This window comes from Triturus cristatus, chromosome 2_2 (genome assembly GCF_964204655.1).
Source record: "Triturus cristatus chromosome 2_2, aTriCri1.1, whole genome shotgun sequence".
NCBI classification, from domain to species: Eukaryota; Metazoa; Chordata; class Amphibia; order Caudata; family Salamandridae; genus Triturus; species Triturus cristatus.
The window spans coordinates 945,567,483-945,594,223 of record NC_140582.1 but is presented as its reverse complement, the minus strand read 5'-3'; the positions used below and the strand labels follow the sequence as shown (position 1 = coordinate 945,594,223).

The 26,741-nt window shown below is 45.0% G+C and overlaps 1 protein-coding gene across 9 annotated transcripts in view; it reads left to right on the top strand.

The window, feature by feature from the left end:
* LOC146862980 (cytosolic beta-glucosidase-like) overlaps positions 1 to 26,741 on the top strand; it is a 568,310-nt gene that overhangs the window by 188,622 nt on the left and 352,947 nt on the right. For 8 of the 9 annotated variants that reach the window (XM_085642350.1, XM_085642349.1, XM_085642348.1 and 5 more), the window contains one exon: positions 18,257 to 18,428. In XM_085642350.1, the coding sequence (XP_085498476.1) occupies positions 18,344 to 18,428 (85 nt within the window). In that variant the 5' untranslated portion in view covers positions 18,257 to 18,343. Of the gene's footprint in view, positions 1 to 17,734; positions 17,942 to 18,256; positions 18,429 to 26,741 lie in introns of those variants that run through there. The other variant, XM_085642345.1, reaches the window with a different exon arrangement.

Sequence of the window (26,741 nt, the reverse complement as noted above, 5' to 3'; positions counted from 1 at the left end):
TGCTTTGTAAGTCTGGGTATAATTCAGAATATTGTATTAGAGTATTATGCGGAAATTGAAAGTCTGACTTATGGTGTATCTCAAGTGGCTCAACTTTGTAGACGTCACTGTCTGGATCTCTTCCAGGGTGGGACAAGTACATTCTAACTGCCATTTCTAGTAATTAACCTATTGGGTGCCTCCGAGGGTGTTCGATCAATTAGGTCATTTTCTCTGCGTGCAGCTTTGTGACCAGCGTCACAAGTGTCGGTTAACTAGCAACCAGTACTCATTAGCAACTAAGCAACTCCACGCTACTTCGGCTACGTTGCTTTGGAAACATTACGCAGTTTCTATATGCCATTTTAGGTAACTGGAAACCAGGTGAAAAAAAATCCCCATTTCAGAATGTCTTAGAGATAAGACATCAATGGTGACCCGCACACCAGTCTCCATACAGATTTTATCTCAGTGTCATGTTCCCCTTTTGGCCCACATTGACTTTCCAGGCCTGTCATTTCATACAGTGGCACACATGCCACTTCCCTCCAATTAAACTGGCGTGGCATGTTTTGTCTGTGATGCACACACCTTATTTTACTCTAATTAAACAGGTGTGGCATTTGTCAACGGTGACGTGCGCACAGTATTCTACATTAAAACCATTCAAGCGTGTCGCAAACTGCTAAGGTGACATGCGCACCAGTAGTTGAAAGCATATTTTCATTCAGCGTATTCAAGGCTGGTGTTTGCTCTGCAATTTGAGAAATATCACTACCGGCATGGTTTGTATATCCATGACAATCCTCTTAAGGGCATTTATAACAGTACATTTTGATCAGAATATGCGTAATTTGATGCCAACAGCATTTGTTAGAGCTCATAGACAATACGGTACCTGGATTAGCTGCAGTGTGGTTTTTCCCTACATGATTCAGCAACACATTTTCACAACTAGTTGTACTAAAGCTCAATTTAATTACGTTCTTGATATCTGAAGTATTTTAACACAGGTCTATGTATATGTAAGTATTGCTTTCATCTTTGAGAGATTAGTTGTTGTAACGAGTTTATGTATATGTAAGTGTTGCATACAGCTTTGAGGGATTAGTTGGTGCATACAGACATGTAATCGGTAAATCCTCCTCCTCCATTTTTAAAGTCACCAGGCAATCCAACCATTCTCTGGAAATAATGGTTTGATACCTTTGAAATGTATCTTGGAGAGATCGGGCCATCTTGCTTCAGACCAGAAATGGAAAAAATCTTACTACTGTCTTCATTAGGGTTTGAAGGTAGAGAAGTTTTTAACTCTCTTCCAGGTGTAGTTTTGATTGAGGGGGAAGAGTAAGATGACTACCAAGAAGTAATAAAATAATTAGTCAAGAGGTTTGACGTGCAACCCAGTATAGTAGTATTACATCATACATTTTTCAAAAGAACGCAGATGCTGAATGAAAATGTTGATGCATATATTAGCACGCTAAGAAAATTGTGTTCACAAAGTCAATCTAGAGCTTTTTACGATCAACTGGTAAGGAACCAGTTCATTGGTCACTGTTCATACAGATAAATGCAACAAAAGCTATTAGCAATGGAGGATCCAACTTTGGAAGATGTGATTAAGGTGGCTAAAAGTGTGGAGTTGGCTCAACTATCACTTAAACAATTAAGTGCACAATCTTCAAAAGAGAATGTTAGTGTTGTAACCAACAGCCTTCCTTTACGTAAACATACCAAAAATACAGAATAGACGTTTTTCAAACGTACCAACATATGTTTTAGAAGCGGAAATCTCCCACATGGTAAGGAAAGCAAAGGGTGTCCTGCCAAAAAATTTGCATTGCGTAGATGTGTTAAAGTAGGACACTTTGCAAAATTATGTCAGAGTTTTCAAAACAAAAGCACTAAACTAAAGTTAATAGTGTGGTGGATGAGGATTGCCCAACTGAACATAACATAGTAACGGAATTTCAGGACATGATGATAGTGGTGACTGATGAAGAAGTGGTCAGCCGAGATCTGAGCAAGTGTGCAGAACCCTATGTTGACATAGTAGGGCTAGATACATTTGTGCATTTGTTGGTGGATTCAGGAGTGCGTATTACAATGGTGACGTCCCAGCTATTTCACCAGACATGGTGTGACAGGGTGTTGTTCATGCCTGATATAGCACCAGTTTCTTATGAATGTAGGAAGATAGAATTAGAGGGTTGAATTTGGAACATCTTAGAATTAAAAGGATGCAAAATCCAAGGGAAGATTTATGCAGCAGTTAGAGGACTCAATATTTTAGGGTGGTTTCATCAGTGTCTCTTTTGAATGGTGCTCAAAGCAGGTGCTACTGTACAGGTTATGGTCATCAAAGACTTATCTTCATCAGATATGATTTACAATGAGTTTCCCAAAGTTTTTTTCAAATAACTTAGGAAAAATATGAAAAAAAGGTAAAACAGGGAGCAAAACCTGTTAAGCACAAGCTTACATATGTGCCATTCAGTCTCAGGGAGGACTGAAAACTTGAACTAGATAAATGTCACCTCTGGTTGTGCCTGTAAGCAAAATGGAGAAATGCGTTTGTGTATTGACTTGAGGAGGCTCAATAAAGAAATCTGGGTAGATTCCCATCCACTACCCAGGATTAGTGATCTTGCAGAAGAGCTAAGACAGGTGGAATGGTTCTCCAAAATTGATTTGGCGTCATCATACCATCAGGTGATACTGGAAGAATCTTCCCATCATTACACTGTTTTCAACTCGCCTTTTGGATCTTTTCAATTTCGTAGAATGCCGTTTGGGCTGGCATCTCCCTCTGTCTTTCAGAGAATCATTCAGCAACAGTTGGGGAGCATTCAAGGGGCCCTATTGTTCTAGGACTATGTCCTGATTTTCGCAAAACATTTGGAATATCATGATAAGGTGTCCAGAGTAGTAATTTAATTTTTTTTAGAATAATGGGGCGGTGGTAAAAAGGGAAATTTGTGAGTTCTGGAAGAGGGACATTGAATTTTTAGGTCATATCTCATGTGAAGGCATTAGTCCGAGGCTAAGGCTAGTCAGGGCAGTGGTTGAGTGCCCCAGTCCCGGGAATAAAGGCAAATTATGCTTGTTTATTGGACTGTGTGAGTTTTATACCAGATTTATTCCAGGATATGCAACAAAAATGAAAAGTTTGACTAACATGTTGAGGAACAAAGTTCAGTTTGTGTGGGACAAAGATTGCCAGGATACATTTAAATGACAAATGCCAAGGCTTTGAGAGTTTATGATCCCTGCATACCTTGTACCATTACAATGGATGCGAGTAAGTGCGGATTGGGTTCAGTACTGATTCAAAATACATCAGATGAAGATGTTAATATTAGCTATGCTTCAAGGGTACTCAGTGAACCTGAGTTGAACTACTCTGTGATTGAAAAAGTAGTTGTTGGCATGTTACTCTGGAAGTGAGAATTTATATGTGGGGTAGGAGGTTTGTATTACAGACCGATCACAAGCCACTTGTGTACCTTTTGAATGGTGACAAAGTCAATTACACCATTCCCCTCATGTCCCTTCTCACCACTAAATTGCTTCAGTATGATTTTGATGTCAAATACATTCCTGGTAAAAAGAATGTCACAGCAGATATGTTATCAAATGTACTGTTTAGTAATGTGGAGGTAGCAGACCCGGAAGATGATAAAGAGGATTCCTTGATAGCATTAATGGATGTGTTTGAAGTCAAGGAATGTGCTGAGGTTGGGTGGAAGAAAGCAAATGATGATGTTGTGTTGGGGAAAGTGAAAGAATTTATTGTCAATGGTTGGCTAAAAGAAAGAAATGTAGACACTGAACTTCAACCTTACAGTAAGGTTGCTGATGAACTGTCTATAGAAGATGATGTCATTATAAGGTGTGATCAATGTATACCACCTTACACCATTCGTACATTGTTTATTTATTTTATTTTGAGGGTTTTATATATAGCGCGAACAAGACCCTTGCGGGTAGCAGAGTGCTTTACAAGGTAAATGTCGAAGACACATAGGCATATAGTAAATAACATAAAGTTCCATGCACGTCAAGAGTCATATAATCGCAATAACCCTGGCTCAAGTGAATTTAGCCATGAGAAGAGATTTCACTTCTTTTTTGAAAGATGCAGTAGAGGGATTCCGTCTAGTTTCTGGGGGCAGAGCATTCCAGATCCTTGTTGCCATCCCCGAGAAGGCTCAGTTGTATGTTTTCTTCTTGATTAATCTTTGTGGTTTCAGTAAGAGGTTACTGGCACTTCTGGACGCTCTGTTACCACATGAAGGCACCATTTTCTGTGCCAGATAGCTGGGAGTGCTGTGACGAATGGCTTTATGGGTCATGCATGCGATTTTTTGTTGAATTCTGGCTTCGAAAGGTACCCAGTTAAGGGATCTTAGGTCCAGGGATATGTGGGAGTTTCTTTTGGAGCCAGTAATAAGTCTAGCTGCTGCTTTGATTGAAGCTCTTAGAGGGGCTGTTGAGGATCTGGGAAGGCCGCAGAGAGAGACACTCCCATATTCCACTCTTGGGATAACTAGAGCTTGTACTGGCAGTTTGTATTCCTTTTCGGGCAGGAAAGATTTTAGTTTTCTCAATGTGTTCATCTGAAAGTTTGCTCCTTTTGTTGCGGTGCTGATGTGTTTCTGCATATTTAGATTTCTGTCCAGAGTTATTCCCAGTGATTGGCAGTTGAGTGCTGTTATGTGTTTGATCCAGTCCTGAATTATGGTTACTGGAGAGAGGAGCGATTAGGAGGAATTCAGTTTTGAGGGTATTCAGTTTTAGTTTTTTACTTTTTGTCCTCATCTCACCATATTGTGTTTGCAAATATAAGCAAGAAACCAACCTTCGATCTTGAGCGCCCCGGGTTTCTGCTAGATACATTAGCAGGCCGTTTTGCATTACTGACAGTGTAGTCGCAGAATTATTGTCAACACCAAATATTACCACAAATAAATTCAGGTTAAAATTGACCTTAAAAATAGCACCAAGCGTTCCACATTCTGCCAAAACCCTTTTATTTTTATTTATTTTTTATTTATTTATTTAACTTGTATGGCGCAACAGCTAACCAAAAAGGGTTTCCCGGCGCCTGGACGAAAATACTGTAAGGAAACTTTATTGGTTGAAAAGCCAGTTTTTAAGGGCACAGCAAAAGTAGGAGCAGGATGGCTCTCTGCGCAGGGCAAGAGGAATCGAGTTCCAAAGAGAGGTGCCCAAAACAGAGAAGGATTTACCTCCCATTCTAGAGAGTTTGAAGCGAGGAACATCAAATTTTTCAAGTGAGGAGGAACGGAGAGAGCGGGTAGGTGCATACTGGCGTACAAGAGTCTGGAGGTAGTCAGGTGCACGGCCCCATTTGATTTTGTGCATAAAGGAAAGGGCCTTAAATTCAACACGTTTGTCAATACAAAGCCAGTGCAAAGCACGAAGATGGGGAGAGATAGAGGTGCGTCTAGAAATTCCGCATAAAAGTCGAGCAGCGGAGTTTTGCACAAGTTGCAGCCTACGTGAAACTGCTCTGTTTGCACCTAGAAACAAAACGTTGCCATAGTCCAAGCGGGAAGTAATAAGGGCATGGACTACGGTTTTCTGGGTATCTTTAGGCAACATCCAGGTGATTTTGCGCAGCTACTTCAGAATGGTAAAACAAGTGGCCGACACCTTGGTGGCATGATGATGCATTTTCAAGGAATCGTCAATGAAAAATCCTAAATTACGGACATGGTCAACGGGGCGGGGGAGAGAACCCAACTCAATCGGCCAGTGACAGGCACCCCAAAGATCCTTCTGTCTGCCCAAGATAAGTACCTCAGTTTTATTTGCGTTAAGTTTAAGATAGTTGTTGTTCATCCAAACAGCAATTTGACGTAGACCCGACTGAAGAACGGAAACAGAGGAAGAAGGATCAGATTTGGAGAGTGAGAAGATGATTTGGGAGTCATCAGCGTAGGTGAATAGAGATAGGCCAGTGTTGACAGCAACGTCAGCCAGAGGCCTAACATATAGATTAAAAAGCAAAGGACTTAGAATGGAGCCCTGAGGGACTCCAAATGGTGATGAATGGGTGTTAGAGCTTTCAGATGCAGAAAACACTTGGAAGGTGCGATCAGCAAGAAAGGAAGATAGCCAATCCAGAGCCGGACCACATACACCAAAGGATTCTAGAGTGTTAATTAGGATAGGGTGAGAGATGGTATCGAAAGCAGCGCTCAGATCAAGTAAAATGAGCGCTACTGTCTCACCAGAATCCAGTAGGTGGCGCAATCGTTCAGTGACTCCTAAAAGTGTGGTTTCAGTTGAGAAACCAGCACGGAAGCCAGACTGGGAAGAATGAAGAAGATTGTTGGTGTCCACGAATTTGGCAAAATGAGTGTGGATGTGTTTTTCCAACAGCTTAGAAAAGATGGGGATGAGAGATATGGGGCGAAAATTAGACAAAACTTTAGGGTCGGCATCAGACTTTTTTAACAGGGGGATAACCATGGAGTGCTTCCAAATAGGGGGAACAATAGAAGATATAAGGGAAGAATTTAGGGCTTCCATGATCACCTGGAGATGGGCGGGGTCAAGTTGTTTCATTATGGAGGCCGGTAGAGGGTCATTAGGAGAACCCGATTTAATAGTGCCAAGAGTGGAGATAAAAGTTTCCAAATTCAGGAGGGGCCAACAGGATAGTGTGGGAGAATCACTGAAATGTTCTTGACAAGTATCAATCGAAATGGGAGAAGAAATAATACAGCTAAGGGGCGAGTTAGCAATTTCGGAGTGAATGAGTTTGATTTTGTCAGAGAAAAATATAGCCAAATCATCACAAGATTGCTTGGAAAGAGGCGGAGGTTTAGCTATGGTCTGAGCGCCAGCCAGATTTCTCACTAGGCTAAACAGAGTCTTAGGGCGATTAGTGGCAGTGTCGATGACATTACAAGTGTAAGCAGCGCGAGAGGATTTGCACAGATCGTGATAACGTTTTAGAGAGTTTTTGTAAACTACTTTCAGATCAGGGGCATAGTTTCGCCGCCATTTTCTTTCTAGTGCTTTGCATTTAGATTTTTCAGTCCTAAGCCTATCAGTAAACCAAGGCGCAGGTGGGTGATGGTAAGTTGCTTTTTTTTTAACAGGGGGAAGGCATAAATCAGCAGCATGGGACAGCCAATTTTGTATGTTTTCGGCAGCGACAGGTGCCTGCTTAGTAGCGGAGGGTGATGTTTCCCTTAGCAGGTTATTCAGAGCGTTGATATCAGCTTTTTTCCAGTCTCTAGTGAAAAACTTAGACTGTGGGAAAACTGGGAGGAAAATGTCAGGGGCCTGAATTTGAAATTTCTGTAAGAAGTGATCCGTCCAGAAAACAGGTAGCGCAGGTTCACACGCCATAGATGTGATGTTGGAAAAAATAGGATCTAAAAGATGGCCTGCGTTATGAGTGGGACCAGTATTACAAAGAGGCATATTCATAGCTAAAAGATCAGAAATTAAATGGGAACTGGTGGCATTAGCAATATCTTCCAAATGAAGATTGAAGTCGCCAAGTAGCGAGAAATTAGAAGAGGTTAGAAGAAGAGAAGAGACCACACTGGGCAGCGACGCCGACCACAGTGAGGAAGAGCCTGGAGCTCGATAGAGCAGTAGTCCAGAAAAAGAAAAATTAGGAGTAAGTGTAAGTATAAAACGTGCGGCTTCACAATTAGGAAGAATGATGGATTCAAAGTTGCATTGGAAAATATGTTTATAAATGACAGCAATACCCCCGCCTGGTCCCGTAGTACGGTCCAATCTAGCAATGGCATAATTGGATGGTAAGGCAATGGCTATATCGGGGCCAGAACTGTTGTGAAGCTAGGTCTCGGTTAAGAAAAACGCATCTGGAGAATCTTCCAACAGAAGATCGAAAATGAAGCTATTATGCTTAGGAAGAGAACGACAATTCAGACTCAAGAAACGAAACTTAGGAGCTGTGTTATCGGACAACCTAAATGTAGGATCATTAGACTCCAAGGAGTGGGACAAGGTGAAGGAGCAGTGGGCCCCTGAGCATGAAAGGGAGGGAGTAATGTCAACAGGAAACAAATCACAGTCAGCAGAATGGATTGGGCGTAAGGCAAAAAGCTGAGATGAGGAATAGACTAATCTAGGGCATACAGACAAGGACAAAGGGGCAGGGGTACTGGCCCCAGGCCCCGGTCTGCCGCAGACGGGCGCAGACGGGCTTGCCTTTGGCGCGCCTTTTAGGACACCGCATTCAAAAAATATATGTAAATCATCACCCTGGGCAAAATCGCATCTGGGCATTTTTTAGAAGAGAGGGGAGCAAATTTAGCTATTTTCTTGGGGGTATAGTATAACCTGTTGATTACATAGAAATGTTTTTTCTTTAGCGAGGCGGGTTTAACCACGTTATATAACATCTGGAGGGAGGGTTCAAACAGTTCTACGGCGGTAGTCTCCAGAGCTGACATGTTCCAAACTACATGTTGTGGGGGAAGAACTGTAACTTCAGCTTCCAGCATCTTCCTATACCAAAACCCAACCTCCTTTTTTATGAGATATGTGTTTTGACATTGAAGCTCAATTTCCCAATTTCCACCTATGGAGGATTTCCCTGCAGTACACCAGGAGGCCAATTGCAAATATTTAAATCTGGAAAAGAAATCTCCTATTTTTAGCCTTAACACCTCCCAGGGGTGAATCCCATCCGCAGATACAAGATCGGACCAAATCCGAATGCCGGCTTTCTTGATGGGCAATGCCAGGCTATCCTCTAAACACACAGGCAACCCCGGTGAATCCCAAATGGGAGCAAAATCAGAGTAATAGCCTATCCCCCATATTTTCCTGACCCTGTACCACAAATTCAGGGATGCTTTTAAAACTTTCAGGCGAACCTTTTTAAAGAATCTGGGCGCGCCAAACTTATATAGGAAACCCTCTCCACCTCCCTCAAAAGCAACCATTTCACTTAAAATCTTCCCCCAGTTAGATCCCCCCGCCATACAGAGTAATACCCAAATGTTTTTTAACTGAAAAGCAAAGGAGTACCAAAGTATATCAGAGTATATCAGGAAGTGCAAGGCCCCCTTAATGAAGTTTGCGCCTTAATTTCTTCCATGAGAGCCGAGACGTTTTATTGGACAAAATAAAACCTCCTATTTTACTTTGTATTTTGCTTATGTCTCTATGTGGAAACTCAAGGGGGATGGTGCTAAAAAGGTAGGTCAATTTTGGCAAGATGACCATTTTTACCAAATTTACCCTTCCATACATTGTAAGAGGCAAGTTTGCCCATCTTAAAAACAAACGATCAATCTCCCTAGATACCTTCTTTAGATTAATCTTAGGGATATCATCTAAATTGTTTACTATTGTTATTCCTAAGTATCTGAATTCTCAACTTATTTTACCCGCCCAATTGTCAACATTCCAAATCATTATGTCTGTCTTGGAGGGATTTGCAAGGTACCCTGAATACGAGCCAAATTCTTCGAGAAGGGCTTCCACTCTTTGGAGGACCTCAGCAGGATTATCAGTATACAGCAGCAAGTCATCCGCGTAAAGGGCTAACTTGCTGCTATAGAGATGAACTCTGAATGGAACAATTAATTTGTCTAATCTAATTGCTTGAGCAAGGGGTTCTATGTATAAATCAAAGAGTAGGGGCGAGATGGGACAACCCTGCCTCGTTCCCCTTGCAATTTTGAAACATGATGTCAAAATGCCGTTCAGTAAAATCACTGATGAGGCCCCCTGATAGCAGTTAATCAGTGTCTGTATGAAGACTGGGCCCAAACCCATTACCCTTAAAACCTCCCACAGGAAGACCCAACAAACACGGTCGAATGCCTTCGCTGCGTCAAATGCTGCCACAGCCAAAGGCAACGCCCGCGTCACAGCCAAGTCAATACTACCAATCAGCTGGAGGGTCTGTTCCTGTATAACCCTCCCTGGAATGAATCCCTTTTGGTCCGTATTTACCAGCTGTGGAACTAACTTGACCATTCTCCCTGCCAAGATGGACATAAAGATTTCATAATCAACGTTGAGCAGGGAGATTGGTCTATATGAATCGGCCTTGAGGGGGTCTTTTTCTGGCTTTAGAATAAGGACAATCGTAGCCTCCTTCCACGATTTAGGTATTCTACCATCTACTTTATAAACATAGTTGAATAGCTCACATGGTCTTGGAACCAGTTCGTCCTGTAGGGCTTTATAAACTTCCCCTGGGAGGGCATCAGTCCCAGCAGCCTTGTTATTCTTGATCTTTTTGATATGGGTTATTACCTCACTCTCTATAATACGGGCATCCAAAGCTGCTTGGCTACTCTCAGTTAAAACTGGTAATTTTTTGAGTCTCAGCCAATCTTGAATGCTCTCTGAACTAGGGGAGATCTCTTCCCTATATAAATCCGAGAACAGAGAGAGGAGACGGTTTTGCATGTCTTTATGCTTACATGAGGTTTGTCCATTCTCATCTATAATTAATTCATTTATATTGTTTTTGGCGTGATCTACCCGCGCCTTCCAGGCCAGAAGGGCCCCTCGCTTTTCCCCATATTCGAAATGCTGCATGTTATGGGTAGACCACTGGGCTTTGATTTTTGTTTCGAGTTTCCCCCTGTATTCCTGCCGGAGGCGATCAAGGTCTTTATTAATACGCGTCAGTTTTTTAATGGGTGGCTGAGGGGTGCTAAGCCTTGCTTTCTCCAGTGTCTCTATCTCTTTTTCTAGCTTCTGAAACTCCAGCGACTCTTCCCTATTTTTGGAGCAGATCAGACTGTGTAGCTGCCCCCGAAGATTAGCCTTGAAAGCATACCAGACGAAGTCTAGGGAAGTCGAGCCAATGTTAATAGCAAAAAAGTCTGTAGTGGATGTTTTAAGTGTGCTTATTAGATCTAAATCAGAGAGCATTGCCCTCTTCAGAGTCCGTCTAGATCTGGAGTGTCGTCTAGCACTAAAATAGGTGAAGGAGATGGGAGCGTGGTCAGAGAGAATGCTTGGTAGGATCAAAATATCACCAACCCTTTCTAACCCCAGCCTATCCGTTAAGATGTAGTCAATCCTCGAAGAGTGACCGTATTTTTTACTAAAGAAGGTGAAACCTGTATTTTTCCCTTCTTGGCCCTCCAGACATCAGCCAGCCCAAGATCATGGATCATATTGATCATTGCACGACGGATGCGTGGGGCACCAACATGATGGCAATGATTAGACCTGTCCCTTAGGGGGTTAAGAAGAACATTAAAATCCCCTCCAATGATTATTGGAGTTGTCCTTCCTATTAACTTGGCCTGCATATTACAAATGTATGATGGATCATCGGTATTTGGACCATAAAATGACACTATTGTTAATTCAGCCCCCCCCCAGTTCAATCTGTGCTATAATCCATCTCCCCGAATGATCAGAGGAGACTGATTTAATGATACCTTTTGCCCCTAACCTACTTAAAATTGCCACCCCTCTATTGTGAGCAACCTGTTCTGAAGAGCAAAAAAGCTCAATCCAACGATATTTAGCAAAGACAGTTTTGCATTCAGAATTACTCAGATGTGTCTCCTGAAGAAGGCAGATCTGTGCAGAAAATTGTTCAAGATATATTGAGGATTTTTTTTTTCTCCCAATACGCGACCACCCGTGCTCCCCCACCCTCCCCCTACCCGTCCCACCCCCTGTGTGACCCCATTACACCCCTGGGAAACCCCCTCTGATCCTCCGGGCATAAGCCCTATGGGCGAGGTGCCCTTGATGCTATCAAAACAGAAAAATAAATGCAATAACCATAATCCTGGCCTCTCCGGAGTACCTGCGAGATACCATTATAGCCACCCGTACGTGATCTACACCTCACTCCCCCCTCTGATTTTATCTATAAGAGCATCCACCTCCTCAATCTGTCTCATGTTGTACATGTGGTTGTTCCACATAATTCGGAGGGATGCCGGAAACCTTAATTGGGCCTTAGCCACAGGGGAAGTCAAAACTGTCATCCTTTTACCCAGCTCCCACTGTTTTGTGGCGGTGATATGAGATATGTCGGACCTGATGGAGAATGAAAATGAACTAGAAAAGGAGCTACATTTCATCGAGCCCGCTTTCAAAGCTGAGGATAGAATTTTTTCTTTTAGTGAGTATGTTAAAAAATTTACCAAGATCTTTCTTGGCTTAGATTTAGCAGGGTTCCTTTTATATGGGTCCCGATGGACTTGCTGAATGTTATGTGCTAAATCAATTTCCTGAGATTCCTTTAGAATTGTATCCTTTAAGAGAGAGCTCACAAAGTTTTTGATATCCCCCCCTTCAAATCTTCAGGGACATTTAGTATTCTTAGATTATTTTTTCGGGCATGATTTTCGAGCCGCTCAATATCATCCTTCAATTCCCTGTTCTGAGTGGCTAACTTGTCCACTACCACCGAAGAGCTGCACAGGTCTTCCTTAATTTTGGGGATTTCAAGTTCCAAAACATCAGTTCTCCGAGTTACTTCTTCGACTTTTTGAGCGAGTGCTTCACATCAGGAATGGATAGCAGCTTGATTAGTTTCAGGGATAGTGAATCTTTTCCCTATATCATCCCTCTGAGCCATCAGGATATCTGCCAAGGATCCAGCCCCCGTCGTAGAGGATGCATCCCTTTTGGGGAAATCTGATATGCCCGAAGTATATGAAAGGCCCGGTAAGGCTGAAGGAGAGGGGCAGATGGGGGCTACAGAGGGGGCAACCACCCCAGCCGAGGCCATATCTTGCGAGGAATCCAACCTATTACCTTGATTGCCTTGATTCTCCAAGACCTTATACCTGTTAGATATGTCGCTAGCAGGATGAATAACGACTGGTTGCTCTACCCGTGTATTTATCCCCCCGCTGTCTCATGCTCAGGTGGCAAAGGCTCAGATGGCAAAAGAGGAAAAGAGTTGCCTTCTTGACGCACTAAGTTCTGCAACTGAGCAGTCTCTATATTCCGAGAATCCATGCCGGATTTTATGTTTAATCCCTTGTCAGGGGAGGTAGATATTACCTTATAAAAGGTCTTCAGGGAGGGAGTTACTCTGACCTTTGAAGATAAAAGTTTCTTAGCCCTTCCCTTCCCTTTACCCCCTGTAGGTGTAAACTCTGTTGCGTTTCTCTCCTTACACTGCCTGGTTGTAGCTCTTACCTCCGCAACTGGAGGAGAAATACGAGAAGTGATATCAACATTTGCATCGAATTTAGCCACCCTGTTACGGAGAGTGTACCTACACACAGTTGTTTTAAGGCCGTGTTGTATGTTGGAGGGGGCACTACGCTGGGGGCTGCTAACGTTCTTTTCCATACAGCTTCGGGTACCCCCCCCCCCCCCCGCTGATCAGACAACACTGTCTTTCTTAAGTCACTCTCATTTAGCTGAGCAGCAGGGGGGTAAAAAAACACTGCTAGAAGCAACCACCCGAGAGTCTAACACTCCTGGCAGTCTTGATAGTCCTGGATCAATCCAACAGGGCCCGTGAACCTCGAGAGACTCACTTTGATTGTACCTCAGAGCATGCTCTATAGTAGGGAATCGGCGGTCTTCTCCTACCTTATAGCAGCTCCCGAGCTCTCTCAGCCCCAGCCGTTTGCTGCCCTCCGCACCGTACTCCCAGGTGCTGACTCTGCCGTGCAGCGCCCGGAACTGAAGGCAGGGGATCCACCTCCTCCACTCCTGCGCTGCACCAACGGCCTGTGGCGGGGAGAGCTTCGGTAATGGAACGCCGAGCACCATTTGTGTCCTCAGTGACGACCGCGTGGAAACCACTCGGGAGAAGGAAAGAAAGCAAAAAGCGTAAGTGATCGCCTCTTGCAGTCCCATTTACGAGGAAGCCGGGGGAAAAAAAAAAAAGAAAAAGTTACGGACAAGAGTTACGGGGACTTATAGCACAAAAAATACACGAAGGTCAGGGAGGTAAACTTTAATTTTTTGCTTCTAAAATCACTCGCAGGGTTCCATCAGTGGTCCAGTGATACGCATCGAAGGGGAGCTCGTCCGCGGCTGTTTAGCTTCCAGCCGCCATGTTTCCCCACCCCTCTTTACAAGTCTTGATAACAGGTGAACACTGTTCACGAGGGTATTCAGTTTTAGATGGTTGTCGGCCAGCCAGGTCTGAGTTTTTCCTAGAGTTGTGTTGAGAGATTTGATGTCTTCTAGAGAATGGTTCTTTAAGTATAGTTGTGTATCGTCTGCGTACATACGATACTGCACGTTATAGGCATTGAGAATTTCGGTGAGTGGTTCCATGAATAAGTTGTTAATAAGTAATGCTCATTAGGGACACTTAGTTTCCACCAGGACAAAGAGAAGAATCAGGTCTCATTATTTGTGGCCCTCCATGGACAAAGAAGTAGACATGGTTGTGAAGGAATAAGTTGTATGCAGTAAATCCGAAAAGGGACTCAAAGTTGTGAGGCCTCCATTACAATCAGTAGCTGTGCCTGAAAGGCCGTGGATGACAGTAGGAATTCACATTGTAGGATCGTTCAACGTTCTACCTTATCATTATGTTATGCCTTGGTGCTAATGAACTATCATAGCTAGTGGCCTGAAGTTCGTTTTTTTTGTACACGCGGTGCAGCCAATGTGGTTAGGTTTCTGAAACATATATTCATGAGGGAAGGTTTCCCTGAATCTTTAATTTCAGAAAACCGAGTGCAATTCGTTAGTCATGAAATTTAAGTGTTTTTTTTAATGAGTCCAGTGTGAAATATCTCAGGAGCTCACTTCATCATCCACAAACAAGTGGTTTGGTAGAGAGGGTGAACGCGGTGATAGTAAATTGTGTAAAAAGGGCCAAAAACAACAATTGTGACACAGAATAGGCCATGAAATTTACGGCATGGTTTACTCGCACAACGCCATACTTCCTCACCAAGGTGTCCCCGTTTGAGCTACTTAAGGGATGTAAATCTACTTCAATCCATTATCCTGCATGGTTATGTAAATCTTTACAGAACAAATGTATCAATAGTGTGGATGGTAGAGCCATGCTGAGTAGGGTGACATGTGGACAGAATAAGATGAAAGACAGATACATTGTCTTAAAGGTTACCAAACAGACAAAAGTTCATCCAGGGGATGTATATGGATAAAGAAATCAAAGTTTGTAAAAATAAAAAGGAGATTCCAACTAAGGTGATCCAGTGAAGGTAAAACAAGTATTAGGAAATGCTGTAATGGGTAGAGGGTGGTCATTGGTGGAATGTTGGTAAGATTGTAAAAATACAAGATGATACTCCACTGACGTCATGTAGTAAAGCAGGAATGTCAACAAACTACAGCTTAATTAAGTCAAGTGAAGTCTCCACTGAGGTTGGATTAAGGAGTTCCACTCAGACAAGATACGTGTCGTGGAAGTTGGGATCATAGTTCATTCATACTATCGACATGGTGATAAATATTCAACTGATCTTGTTATAATTCCATTTTGGTATTGTTGCTGTCTTGTACATTACAACTTGTTTTATTGTTTTTAGTTTAGTTCTTTCTCTATGTTTAGTTCTATTGTGTTTTATTTTATTTGTTAAAAAATAGGAGATAATATGTTATGCTTTGTAAGCGTCTGAGTAGAATTCCGAGTGCTTTAATAGAGCGTTAACACAAGGTTCTACTCCTGCACTGGAATCATCCACATTTCACTGCTGGGTAGTTGATGGTGTGTTTTTACTTATCGTGATTAAAGTCTTATTCACCACAACTTACCTGCTTTGTGCATCGTTCATCACAACAAACTCTTATCGCATCAGATCCACTGGTTAATTCAGACGCATTAGAGTAAAAGGTAACTGGGGCAGAACTCCTAACAGTGGCCGTGTGGCATCAAAGTGATACTGAAATTGTTGTCTTCTTCTGCAGCTTCTATCGCAGCAACCCTTAAATTGTAGGTGTCCCCTTTTTCATGAGGGGCTTCCATCTTTTGGTGAGATAATATAACTGGAATCGTGTGACCTTGTTTTTGATAGCCTGAGCCTTTTGCTTTAAATGTTTTGTTATCTAGTCAGTAAAGATAAAGGAAAGGGATTGGTGTATGGTTTACAAAAAGACCCAGTGACATTAAAGACCAGCCATGCATTTTGTGTGGACTAAAATTCTGGACTCTCCCGCATCTCTTTCGGGTTTCTCAAAGCTCTATCTTCAGCCTTTTCTTTTTTCAGTGTTTACATGCTCCTCTTGCTTCTGTCGCCTGGTCCAAAGGGTGGAGCGCAACGCCAACCCCACATCTCTGTAATATTAACAAGAGAGGACATTCTCATCTACTGGGCATGATAATATACATTGTGCAGCACTGCACATTAATTTCTCAAGGCACTGCAAGCCCTGTCCACAGCCAGTCACGTATGTTGCTCTTTGCGCATGTAGACGAGAACTAAGGTAATCCGCCATGTGAATATGAGCAGCGAAGAACTGCAGCTATGTGGCCAGTTATTGCTTGTTACGTGTAACTGAGGGGAATTTGTGCTGCAGCAGCTCAGGTTTACCAGTGCATTTATTTTTAGGCTTGCAAATAACATATTATTGTAGTATGTATGTGTTTACTAAAGAAGCATCTGTTCTGCTGAAAAGGAGGAGGAGGCAGTGATCACATCCAGTAATCTTCAGAGGAACACTCCTGGACCATTTGATACAACTCATAGACCTGACATTGCAAGATAAGAACAATTGCCAGACTGCCGCTTTGTAGGATTTCAAAAAATAGGAGGTATCCCAAGATAACAATGGAGACGCCTCAGCAAATGTAGATGAAAAGGAAAGGGGCACATTGCCCTAACCCAAGAGATACTATACACAGCAGTCTTCGACTCCTCTGTGATGCATCATGAGGCTACTTAGGCTGGCAGACTCTAATATGACAGAGCAGGTGAGCAGAGGAGGGACAACACCTGCTCGAATGAACTAGCTGAGAAAGCAGTGTACATTTGTGCATACAGATATACACCAGGAACGTTACGCAACAACACATTGGATCATCAAGAAGGCCAAACCTGCTTAGGACCAGGCTTTAAGGTACCTCTTCCAGGGCTCCTTTGTTTGTTATGGTTTGCAGATGAAGGAAGGCCTCGTCAAGTTGCTATTGGGAGCCACTTACGTTATTAGTAATGTGCTGCCAGGAGTTCTTGATCCCTAGGATGTACATAAGACTCCCACCTCCATCCTGCCTCCTTGTCATGCCTTCTAACAATACCTTTTCCCTAAGTAGGAGTTCCTGACCTTACCCCAGCCTTGCTGAAGCAAGGGCCAGGAAAGTAAAAGCAGTCTCTTCTTGCTGCTGCAAGGAATGAATGCAGCCTTAATCGGATGTGAAGAGAATCCAGCTCCCAACACTCATGTACACATGCATCATTCAAGTATACTGAAGCAAGGCAATGGTATGCACAATATGTGTTGGCAAATTATTGTTCAGCTTTAGACGTGTCAGAAGGGAACCTTTGTCATCATTGCTGCCACTGCCTGTCTCTGGATCTCTTAGTTTGGTGGCACTCTTGTTGGGATGCGCCCTAGCTCCCCAGTGAGCCGACCACCACCATGATAAACATACCTGTGTAAAAGGCTTCGCGGGGGTGCTTGTACACCTTCATCTGAGTGAAAACAATTATTGCTTGGCATTTTCATTCTGCAGCTGTGCTGTCGGCTGCACATCCTGCTACTTTCAAAATAATGCTTTTGTCATCATTTTATGGCCTTCTGAAACATGCTAACTGCGTACAAAGGTCTATTATTATTAGAGCGCATTGTGTGCAAAGGTCTGCTGTTGTCAGATCCGTATGATCTATAAAGCAATCAGAACTCCTGACCAGTGTGAAATGTAAGACCCTGCACAGGAGGGAGGGCAAACTCCACTGGCACCGCCAACAAACGAGCTCTTACTAGTAACCTGAGGGAGAGACAGCAGCGCTTTCGAGGGCATTACCAGGGGTTAACCTCTGCAACCAGGGGATAGGACCAGGTAGTGTATTTTTTGAAGATATTAGCTTCCTACTTCGTTCTCCAAAGTTAGCTAAATCTAAGCGCGGTATGTTGCCTAACCAGAGAATCAGAAATGCCCTGATCTGTGCGCACAAATGTTTAACTTAATTGTATTGAGTAAAGTCTTTAACTGTGGAAGAATTGATATAAAATCTCTTAAGTACTTGAAATCTGCATGTGGCATGACAGGTATGTAGCCAATGGAATTAATTTAAATAGCATGGAATGGATATTTAAATATCAATAATATATCACTGATAGCTTATTTGTATTTACTGTTTTCCACTGGATACAGTTCCAAATTCAGTCAAGGACTAAAGATTGAAAAGTTGAAGGAGTTGAACTGACCCACTACCTGGTTATAAGTGCAGCGATTCTCCAAATGGATTCATGCAGCAAGCATCACAATTCCACTTTCCCAGTGGGGTTTGCTTGGGGAGCATCCACGGCAGCCTATCAGATTGAAGGTAAAAATCCCTTTTTACATGATATTATCTGTTGTTTGTGTGTCTGCATTAGGTGGGTTTGCTGTTAGCCCAAGGGGATATGTGCTATGTAGCTCATCTGGGGTTATTGTGTTGACCCAATGAGTTTCATGCACCCTCAAAACCCATATTTTGGAGTGAGTTGGAAAATATGTGGCCCTTCTGCCTACACTATGAGCTACAATTACACTATTACCAAATAAATACTGGCACGCCAGCGTAATAACATTTCTCTGAAAGTTATAAGAGTTTCTAAATATAAAGTTTAGAACATGGTATTTGCTTATTGTTTGAAATTGGGTTATTGGTTGGGGGAGGAGGGGGGGTAAAACTCTACTCAAGCTACAACCATAATAACTGGCAGGGTGAAGTCACAAGCAAACCCCAAATTAGCTTGTGCTTCACCCTCTGCTAGCTTTGCACAAGTAGAGGCAATGAGTAAAGTATTTATGCAGCACTTCAAACAGTAATAAAGTGAAAACGCAGCACAAGAAAAATCCCACACTAATGTAAAAATATTGTGTAAAATGCAATAAAATAATTGAGACTAAAATGGCAAAAATCCAATCAGTAGAACCAGAGAAATGCAGTTTAAAAATCTTCTGTGCAAATAGTGTGTAGAAGCACAAAGTGCCAACTAGGGTTATCTGGTCGCAAGTTCAGGCTGACTTGGCTCTTCGGCTGAGCGGATCTGCACGCCCCTCCCCCTCAGCACCTTGAAACTCTCCCGGGTGAGTAACGCGCTTACAATGCCCTGATTGATTGATTTATTTACCTCGAAGGAGCGCGGGCCGGATACATGGGTCAAGTTAAGCCTGCTGAACAAAGTGCCTTCAATCCTAGTTTGCGGAGCATTGCAAGATCCCACGTTGAGGATGTGTCAAGTAGAGGCGGTTTTGAAAAGCTGCGGGGCTGCAATGCGAAGACCTGTGTCGGGATGCAATATGCAGCAGTGTTTCCGAGAAGACTGCAGGCTGCGACACGCTCCAGGGTGCTCCCATGGGGCTGCGAGGGGATGCTTTGTGCTGTATCGGTTCTGCTTACAGAACCACATCTGGCCTGGCAGATCATCTTCAGGCCCAGTTCCAAGGGTCCAGGACTGAGGTGGCATCAATTGGAGCAAGATTTACAGCAGCTAGAGTCCAGGTGCCGGGTTCAATGTGGTTGGAGCCTTTTCGTTCCCTGAGGCTCTGTTCAGAAGGCCAACCAAGGAAGACTCAGAAGAACTCTGCTGTGCTGCTCTGCAAGAAGGACTGAAACTCTGTTGCCCTGCTTTCTGAGTGAAAAGAACAGAACCTGCATTTTGATTCCAGGACCACCAGAGTGACTCCAATGGCTGGTTGGTTGGCCTTCTGAACAGAGCCTCAGGGAACGAAAAGGCTCCAACCACCTTGAACCCGGCACCTGGACTCTAGCTGCTGTAAGTCTTGCTCCAATTGATGCCACCTCAGTCCTGGACCCTTGGAACTGGGCCTGAAGATGACAGGGATGGGGGAGCTGTGTTGTCGCCAAAAATGGCTAAGGTGACAACTGGGTTGAAGCCTCTGGTTTGCATACTGCTGTATACTGTCACCAGGGGGAGGGTTGTGAGCAACTACACGTATTGCAGCTTATGTTTCAAAATGCAGGAATAACCTTTTGAAACTTTTTATGTACCGGGGAAAAGAAACAAAGAGCTGACTGTTTATCATGTTTACCGTGTCGGGATGGGGAAGGTGAAACGTGTTACAATCAGGAGAAGGATGTTGTAACCAAATGGGAAGGAAGTGTGTGCCTTGCCTGGCTCCCCCACAACAGAAGGAAAATGTGAGTCTGAAGACTCTAAGCATGCTGTCCTTGAAAAAGTCAAACAATATACTCAGGAACATTGGACAATACTCAAGACCCTGTAGGGTTCCCTACATTCCTTTGCTCAATTTTCTGAAGACATAGTTTTTCAGAATGACAAATGTGTTCCCCCAGAGGATATGCATACTCACATTCTTATGGCCTGTCCCCAAGGCACCTTGTTAGAACACATATTTCGAGGCATTGCATGAATATGGATGCAAAATGTTTTGTCAGGAATTGTGATGAATGTGCTAGTTGCAATAGAGGTTTCAGATGCTCTACTGGACCATTGCAGCCTGTCATGTGGCCCAGCATGTATGATAAAGACTCAATATTATGGGTCTATTTAAGAAACTTAATCCATCACTGTGATGCACCATCGGTCTCATTAATTGACTTTCCAAGTGGCCTGAGGTTACATTTATGGACAGTATCTTTACCTCGATTGTAATCGAAATTTTGATTGAGATTTTCAATAAAACGGGTTGTGGACAATGTTGTGCAATTGAAATCACACCAAATGACTAGATTTCTTGGTGAATGTAACATCTCTCACATGACCACTGCTTATATGCTCCCCATTGTAATGGGCAGGTCGAGCTTTTTAAGCCCTGCCTCAAAGAGAGTAAACATTTAGCTTTGTCTACTGATAAACCTATAATTTCCACTATGAAGAAGAGGTTATGGTCCTATAATATTTTTGACCCAAATGTCACGGGAGTTTGATTCCATAAATGCAATGCAAGAAGCATTTTCAAGATGCGACTTTGCATTAAGGAATCGCAAATAACATCAACTTCAAGTTGATGTTAATTTGCAAATCCTTAGAAAAATGCACTATATTGCATTTTCTAAGTGCCATGTGTCGCATACACATGCCCCTAGGAATGAATGGGAAAGCATTCCCTGATAGCGATTCGCTATTAGGGAATGTGTAGGAATCGCTATTATTTTTGCCAAACCTACATGCGTAAGGAATTGCGACTCATAAATAGCAATTCCTAAAAAAACGCTATTAATGAATCGCAATTCCTTATCTTGATGCGTGTGCCCCTAAATCTATATAATCTTCCTTCATATAATTTTTTCTGTATTTGCAATATAGGAAGTAACATAATGTGCAACCACTGTTAAGTTATCTGCAACAAATTGTTTATCTGTGTTAGCATCCAGCATATGTAGAATTAAACGGTTGTAATCATTGATCGGTTGTGATGTTTGTGGTCTTCTAAGATTATAAGTGTTTTTCCGTGATTTGCCATTAACCTCATGTCATAAAAATGACATTACATTGTTGACTCTTCCTTTCCGTAGAATTGGTCATGGGAATCCAAAGACATTTTGAGTAATATTTACCTTTTCTCTGATAGTTTCCTCAGCAGTTGTTGGAAGCTGGGGTTCTGTTGCAGTAACCCCCCAGTACTGATGCACTTTGACTTTATGTGCCCTGGTTCCCTGCCAGTCAGGTTCCCAGGGCCTGTGTTCTTTCCCAAAACTGTACCTTGTACCCCCAATTGGCACCTCTCTGGCCACATGTCAGTCCCTTGTAAAAGGTACCATGGGTACCAAGGGCACTGGGGCCAGGGAAGGACTCTAAGGGCTGCAGCACTTACTGTTCCACCCTTAGAGGCCCTGTACCTTTACACACACACACACTGCCATGCAGGCTGCGTGTTTTGGTGCAGAACAAAGTGAAGAGTCGACATGGCACACATCCCTGTGTGCCATGCCTACAACCCACTGCCCTGGCATAGGTCAGCCACCCCTCTAGCTGGTTGCACTGTACTAGTGGTGAAGGTACAGGTGCATTAGCTCTGTACCTCTACAGTGTCTAGACCAATTCTTAGACATTGTAAGTGCAGTAATGTCATTAGAAGTATATGGTGCTGGGAGTTTGTCATTATGGACTCCACAGCACCATGATGGCTTTACTGAAAACTGGGAAGTTTGGTTTCAAACTTTTTAACACATGAAACACACACTGATGGCTCTGTGGGATTTATTGAAAAATGCACTCAGAGGGCATCTTAGAGACACCCCCTGAAAAACGACCAGTCTCTCCTGGGTTCCCTGACAGGTACACACCAGCCTGCCACCATGAGACATGTTTCTGGACCCCTGGGGTTGGAGCCTTCACTCCCTGAGCCTAGAAACAAAGTCTTTCTTGGGCAGAGGTAGTCACATCTCCCCCAGGTCAGGAAGAGCCATCTGTGGCAGGGGAGCTTCGAAGGCCTTGCCGCCTTTGTAATGCGACCCCCAGGCTCTCATTCTTTCAGGAGCAGGCCCCCTTCCTGTCTCCCCTCGTTTTCAGCGGGAAGATAGGCGGGAAAAATTAGCAAAGCCCAGAAGGTGTGCCCGCCTCTGCCAACCCCACTCCTCAGGTGGGGGAGGCGAGGAGAAGCCCACTCTCCAGTGTCCCTCTCCATTCAGGATTAGGGAGTGTGCCCAAACCCCCACGTGGGGTGAGTATACCAAGGGTGTAGTCACCCTAAGGTCAATAGCCCATTGGCTACTGACCTCGAGACCCCTAAAACGCCTCCTAAATACAGTATTTAAGGGGCAGCCCTGAACCAAGAAGACAGATTCCCGTAACCTACGAAGAAGAAGGACGAAAGAAGACGCCCAGCAGAGAAGACTGCAGAGAAGAACTGACTTGGTTCCAGCCCTACCGGTCCGTCTGCAGTTTTCAGAGATCCTGCACCAAAAGACACCTTATTCTGCAGCCAGCGATCTCCAGAATCCCTGGGAGGACTGACTGCCTTCAACAAAGACCTGATCACCTGTGAACAGCAGCTCTAAAGAAACAGCAAGAAAGACTCCGAGCCTACTGAGGACAAAGATACCTGAAGCCTGGAAGTACCACTGCGCCCGATGCCTACGGCCCGAATCCGGTGGCCCACCGGTCCCAGCAAGGTACCCCAGCACTCCAGAGTCCGAGTCCAACGTGATTTGACCCTTCCAGGACTCCCTGACGTCACCTGCAGCCTCTGCACGGAGACCCTCCCAGCCGCGTGTGGCTCGGTAAGGTGAAATCTACATCCAGCTGCCCTGCGCCCTGGAGAAGGGAACCCGAGGTGCACCTACGTCCCAAGCCCTCCAACTTAACTGACAAGCCGTTGGTTCCTCCCGGAAATCTTCCTGGACCGAGCCTGCAGCCAAAAACCAGAACCGGCAACTCCCATTGAAAACAACAGTCAAAACAGCACCCTTCACCAAACCGCCCCAGCGCCGCTGCAGGTCTACTTTGGGTGCTAACTCGGATCCCCTTTTGCCCTGAACCTAACATGAGGAGCTTTGCTCCCGCAACCTTGTGGCCTGCTCATGAGCAGCCACCAACCGGAGGCACCCTATCCCCCATTGGATAACATTGGGCCACTGCATCCGGCCGCCCTAAAGCCTCTGAGGATGTTCTGAGAGTGCATCCTCAACCCTGGGGGGACCCTGGTTCTAACCCCAGAATACCAACTCCCACAAATAAGTACTAACCTGCAAACCGTTAACTTCATTTCCTTCTATAGGATTGCATTGACTGCTTTTTCTTGAAAAAATTGTTTAGTGTGGAGTTGGTTTGTATGAAACACTGAAAAACTGCAAATGTACAAAAACTGATTTACTTACCTTTTCTCTAGGAAATGTCTCAGTGTGATATCTAGGGCTATCACATTGATTAGAAAAAGTAACTTGAAAAGTGTTGGAGGGAGCTTTATTTAAGGGTCAAGAGGGCAGGGGGCTGAGCATAGAGCTCTTGGAGCCTTCACGGAGTGATCGGGGGAGTGAGTTAGGGACAGAAGATCCACCTTAATTTGAGCCGGGGTGTCTGGGAAAGCTCGCTCTAAAAATGAAGGAAACAGATATGTGAGCCATGGAAACTGAGGAAAAGAATATTGACAGTTTATTGAGAAGGTGCAACTTCATAAAAACTGCAAGACAAAGGCATAAAAATACTAATATAGTGACCTCGCCTGAATCAGGAGGCATTGAACTCGTTTGGAGAGAGACACTTCAGAAAACCTCAACAACACATTTATAAATGCATTATGAGAAACATAAGTTACATCAAAGAAGGGGCGCTAGGTGGCGCTGGACCGTCATGGCCGCGCTTTAGTGAGGCTCTCGCCAGCCGGGCGACAATAAACCCTGCAACTACATCCTACAGGCCAGTTACCGATATTTAATCGATACCGATGGACAGCTGAAGGTCGCGGGTCCACTCGGTGCAAGTTTCGAGTCTGTGGGCGCCTTGACGGTTGCAGATATTACCTGCCGCGGACGGGGCAGCGAGAGAAGCGGACCTTGGAAGCGGAGGCTCCCAACAACGCGAGACCGGGGATTCATCGGACCCTGCGGGCCGCGAGGGAGTCGTGGACTGTGGCTGGCGCGAAGGACGCTCTGCTGGACGGCCACGGTGAGCCTGGTCGTCCCCTTCACTGCATCGCGACTGCCGATACCCAACTACGGGGCTGTGCGTGCTGGGAACGCGGAGAGGACTTCGCTACATCGAGGTTGCAGACGTGGTACGGGTCGGTGCCCTGCCCGCCCAGCCAACTCGCACTGAGGCCGGGGTGCGCGCCTCTGCGCCCGGGGGCCGCGGGGGTGCCGTAGCCGGAGACACCGGGAGCTGCCTCGAGGGGGGGGCTGTCGGTGGAGCCCCTCCGCTGGCGTTGCGGAGTAGCAGCGGCCCTTGCCCGACGGACGTCTCTTCTGGTCTGGACCTCGTGGCCTACGGGGCGGAGGTGCGTGGCCCTGTACTTGCGGAGGTTGAGGAGGTGCTGTGGCTGCACGGAGCACCTTAAGGCCAAGCTGACCTGCAGGCTCCCGGCGTCTAGAGGGATCTGCTCATCTGGCGAGCTGGTGTTGGAACTGCGGAGTGTGGCGGACCCCTCGACTTGGTGCTCACGCAATCACCCACGATATTACACTTACCTGGCAGACTACCTATCTAAGGCCTGGGCTCTTGTCTGAAGCAGCCATGGGCAAAGCGGACGCAAAACAAGCGACTCTACAATTCAACCCCCCCAAAAAGAAAACACGAGCGCTGCCTGCGGAGAGTGGCGAGTTAGGTCCCAGCGAGGAGGAGGAAGTGGACTGGAAGTCTATCCTCCTCGGCATGCAGAAGAGCTTAACGTCCATTGACACCAAAATCGACAACATGAACACACGCCTGGAGGCGGTGGTGCATCGGCTGGACCAACACGGAGAGCGCCTGAAAGAGGCAGAGGGGCGAATATCGGAGCTGGAGGATGGCGCAGTGGCCGGTGCGACTAAGTTGACGCAGATGGACCGGCTGCTCAAGGTCATTGCCGACAAAAATGAAGATTTAGAGGCACGCTCCCGGCGGAACAACGTTCGCCTGATTGGCCTTGCGGAGTCCAGCGGTGGGGGCCGTATGGAGGATTTCATTGAGCGGCTGCTGATCGATAAATTTGGAAGGGACTCTTTCTCGCCGCAACTGGTAGTGGAGCGAGCCCACCGCTCCTTGGGGCCTCGTCCAGTTCCTGGGGCCCCACCACGCCCTGTTATCATCAAATTTTTGAATTACAGGGATCGTGACACCGTATTGCGCCTGGCCAGGGAGAAACAACCGATCCTACATGAAAACGTCACCATTTCATTCTACCCGGATTTTACCCAGGCAGTGCAAGAGGCCCGGCGAAAGTTTACAGGAGTAAAGAAGAAACTACAGCAACGAGACATTCCTTACTCCATGCAATATCCAGCCAAGCTCAAGGTTACACATCATGGCAAGCCCTTTTTCTTTGGCAATCCGCAACAGGTGGAGGACTTTCTGAAGGAACAATCTTCTGCGGCCCCTCGGCGACGCAGTCCTGTAACGGGATCGGGCTCCAGCTCCCCGACGTCTGCACCAGACTGATGAGTACCGCTGTTTTGGTTTATGTTTTGTCTCTTTGCCCCTTCATGTGCCTTTCCTTCTTCCTTGGCACTGTTGGCTCCCCCCTCGCACTTGATTCTTCTCTTTGAGAGACGTTTTCTCTGACCGTGGAACTTGGGAGGATCCTGTTTTTCTTTTGGGAGGGACCGTTTCCGATAGCCCAATGCGGGACTACATTTACCTTTCGCCCTCTCACTAAGATGTAAGGGATGAACAGTCATTACGGTCTGGGGCCCTGTATATGCTATCGCCTACTGTTAACAGGGTACTGGTCTGGACATTGACGACTAGATTCGCCCTGGCACTCCCCCCCTGTCCCACCTGATATCCTCCCCCAATGGGGTGATGGTGTGGTGGGTGAAACAAAGGGATTGGGAAGGGCAGGCCCGGCACACCGGCGAGTCCCCTATAGGGTGTACCCCACTTTTGCATATATGTTTGTAGTAAAGGTTGGGAGGGGGTCTGAATTCCGGCAGGATTGGGCTGCAGTGGTGGGAGGGGGTGGGATGGGATTTGGGGATGCTCGACATGATTGGGATGTTGAAATGGGCGAGGGGGTGGGAGTTCCAGGGACT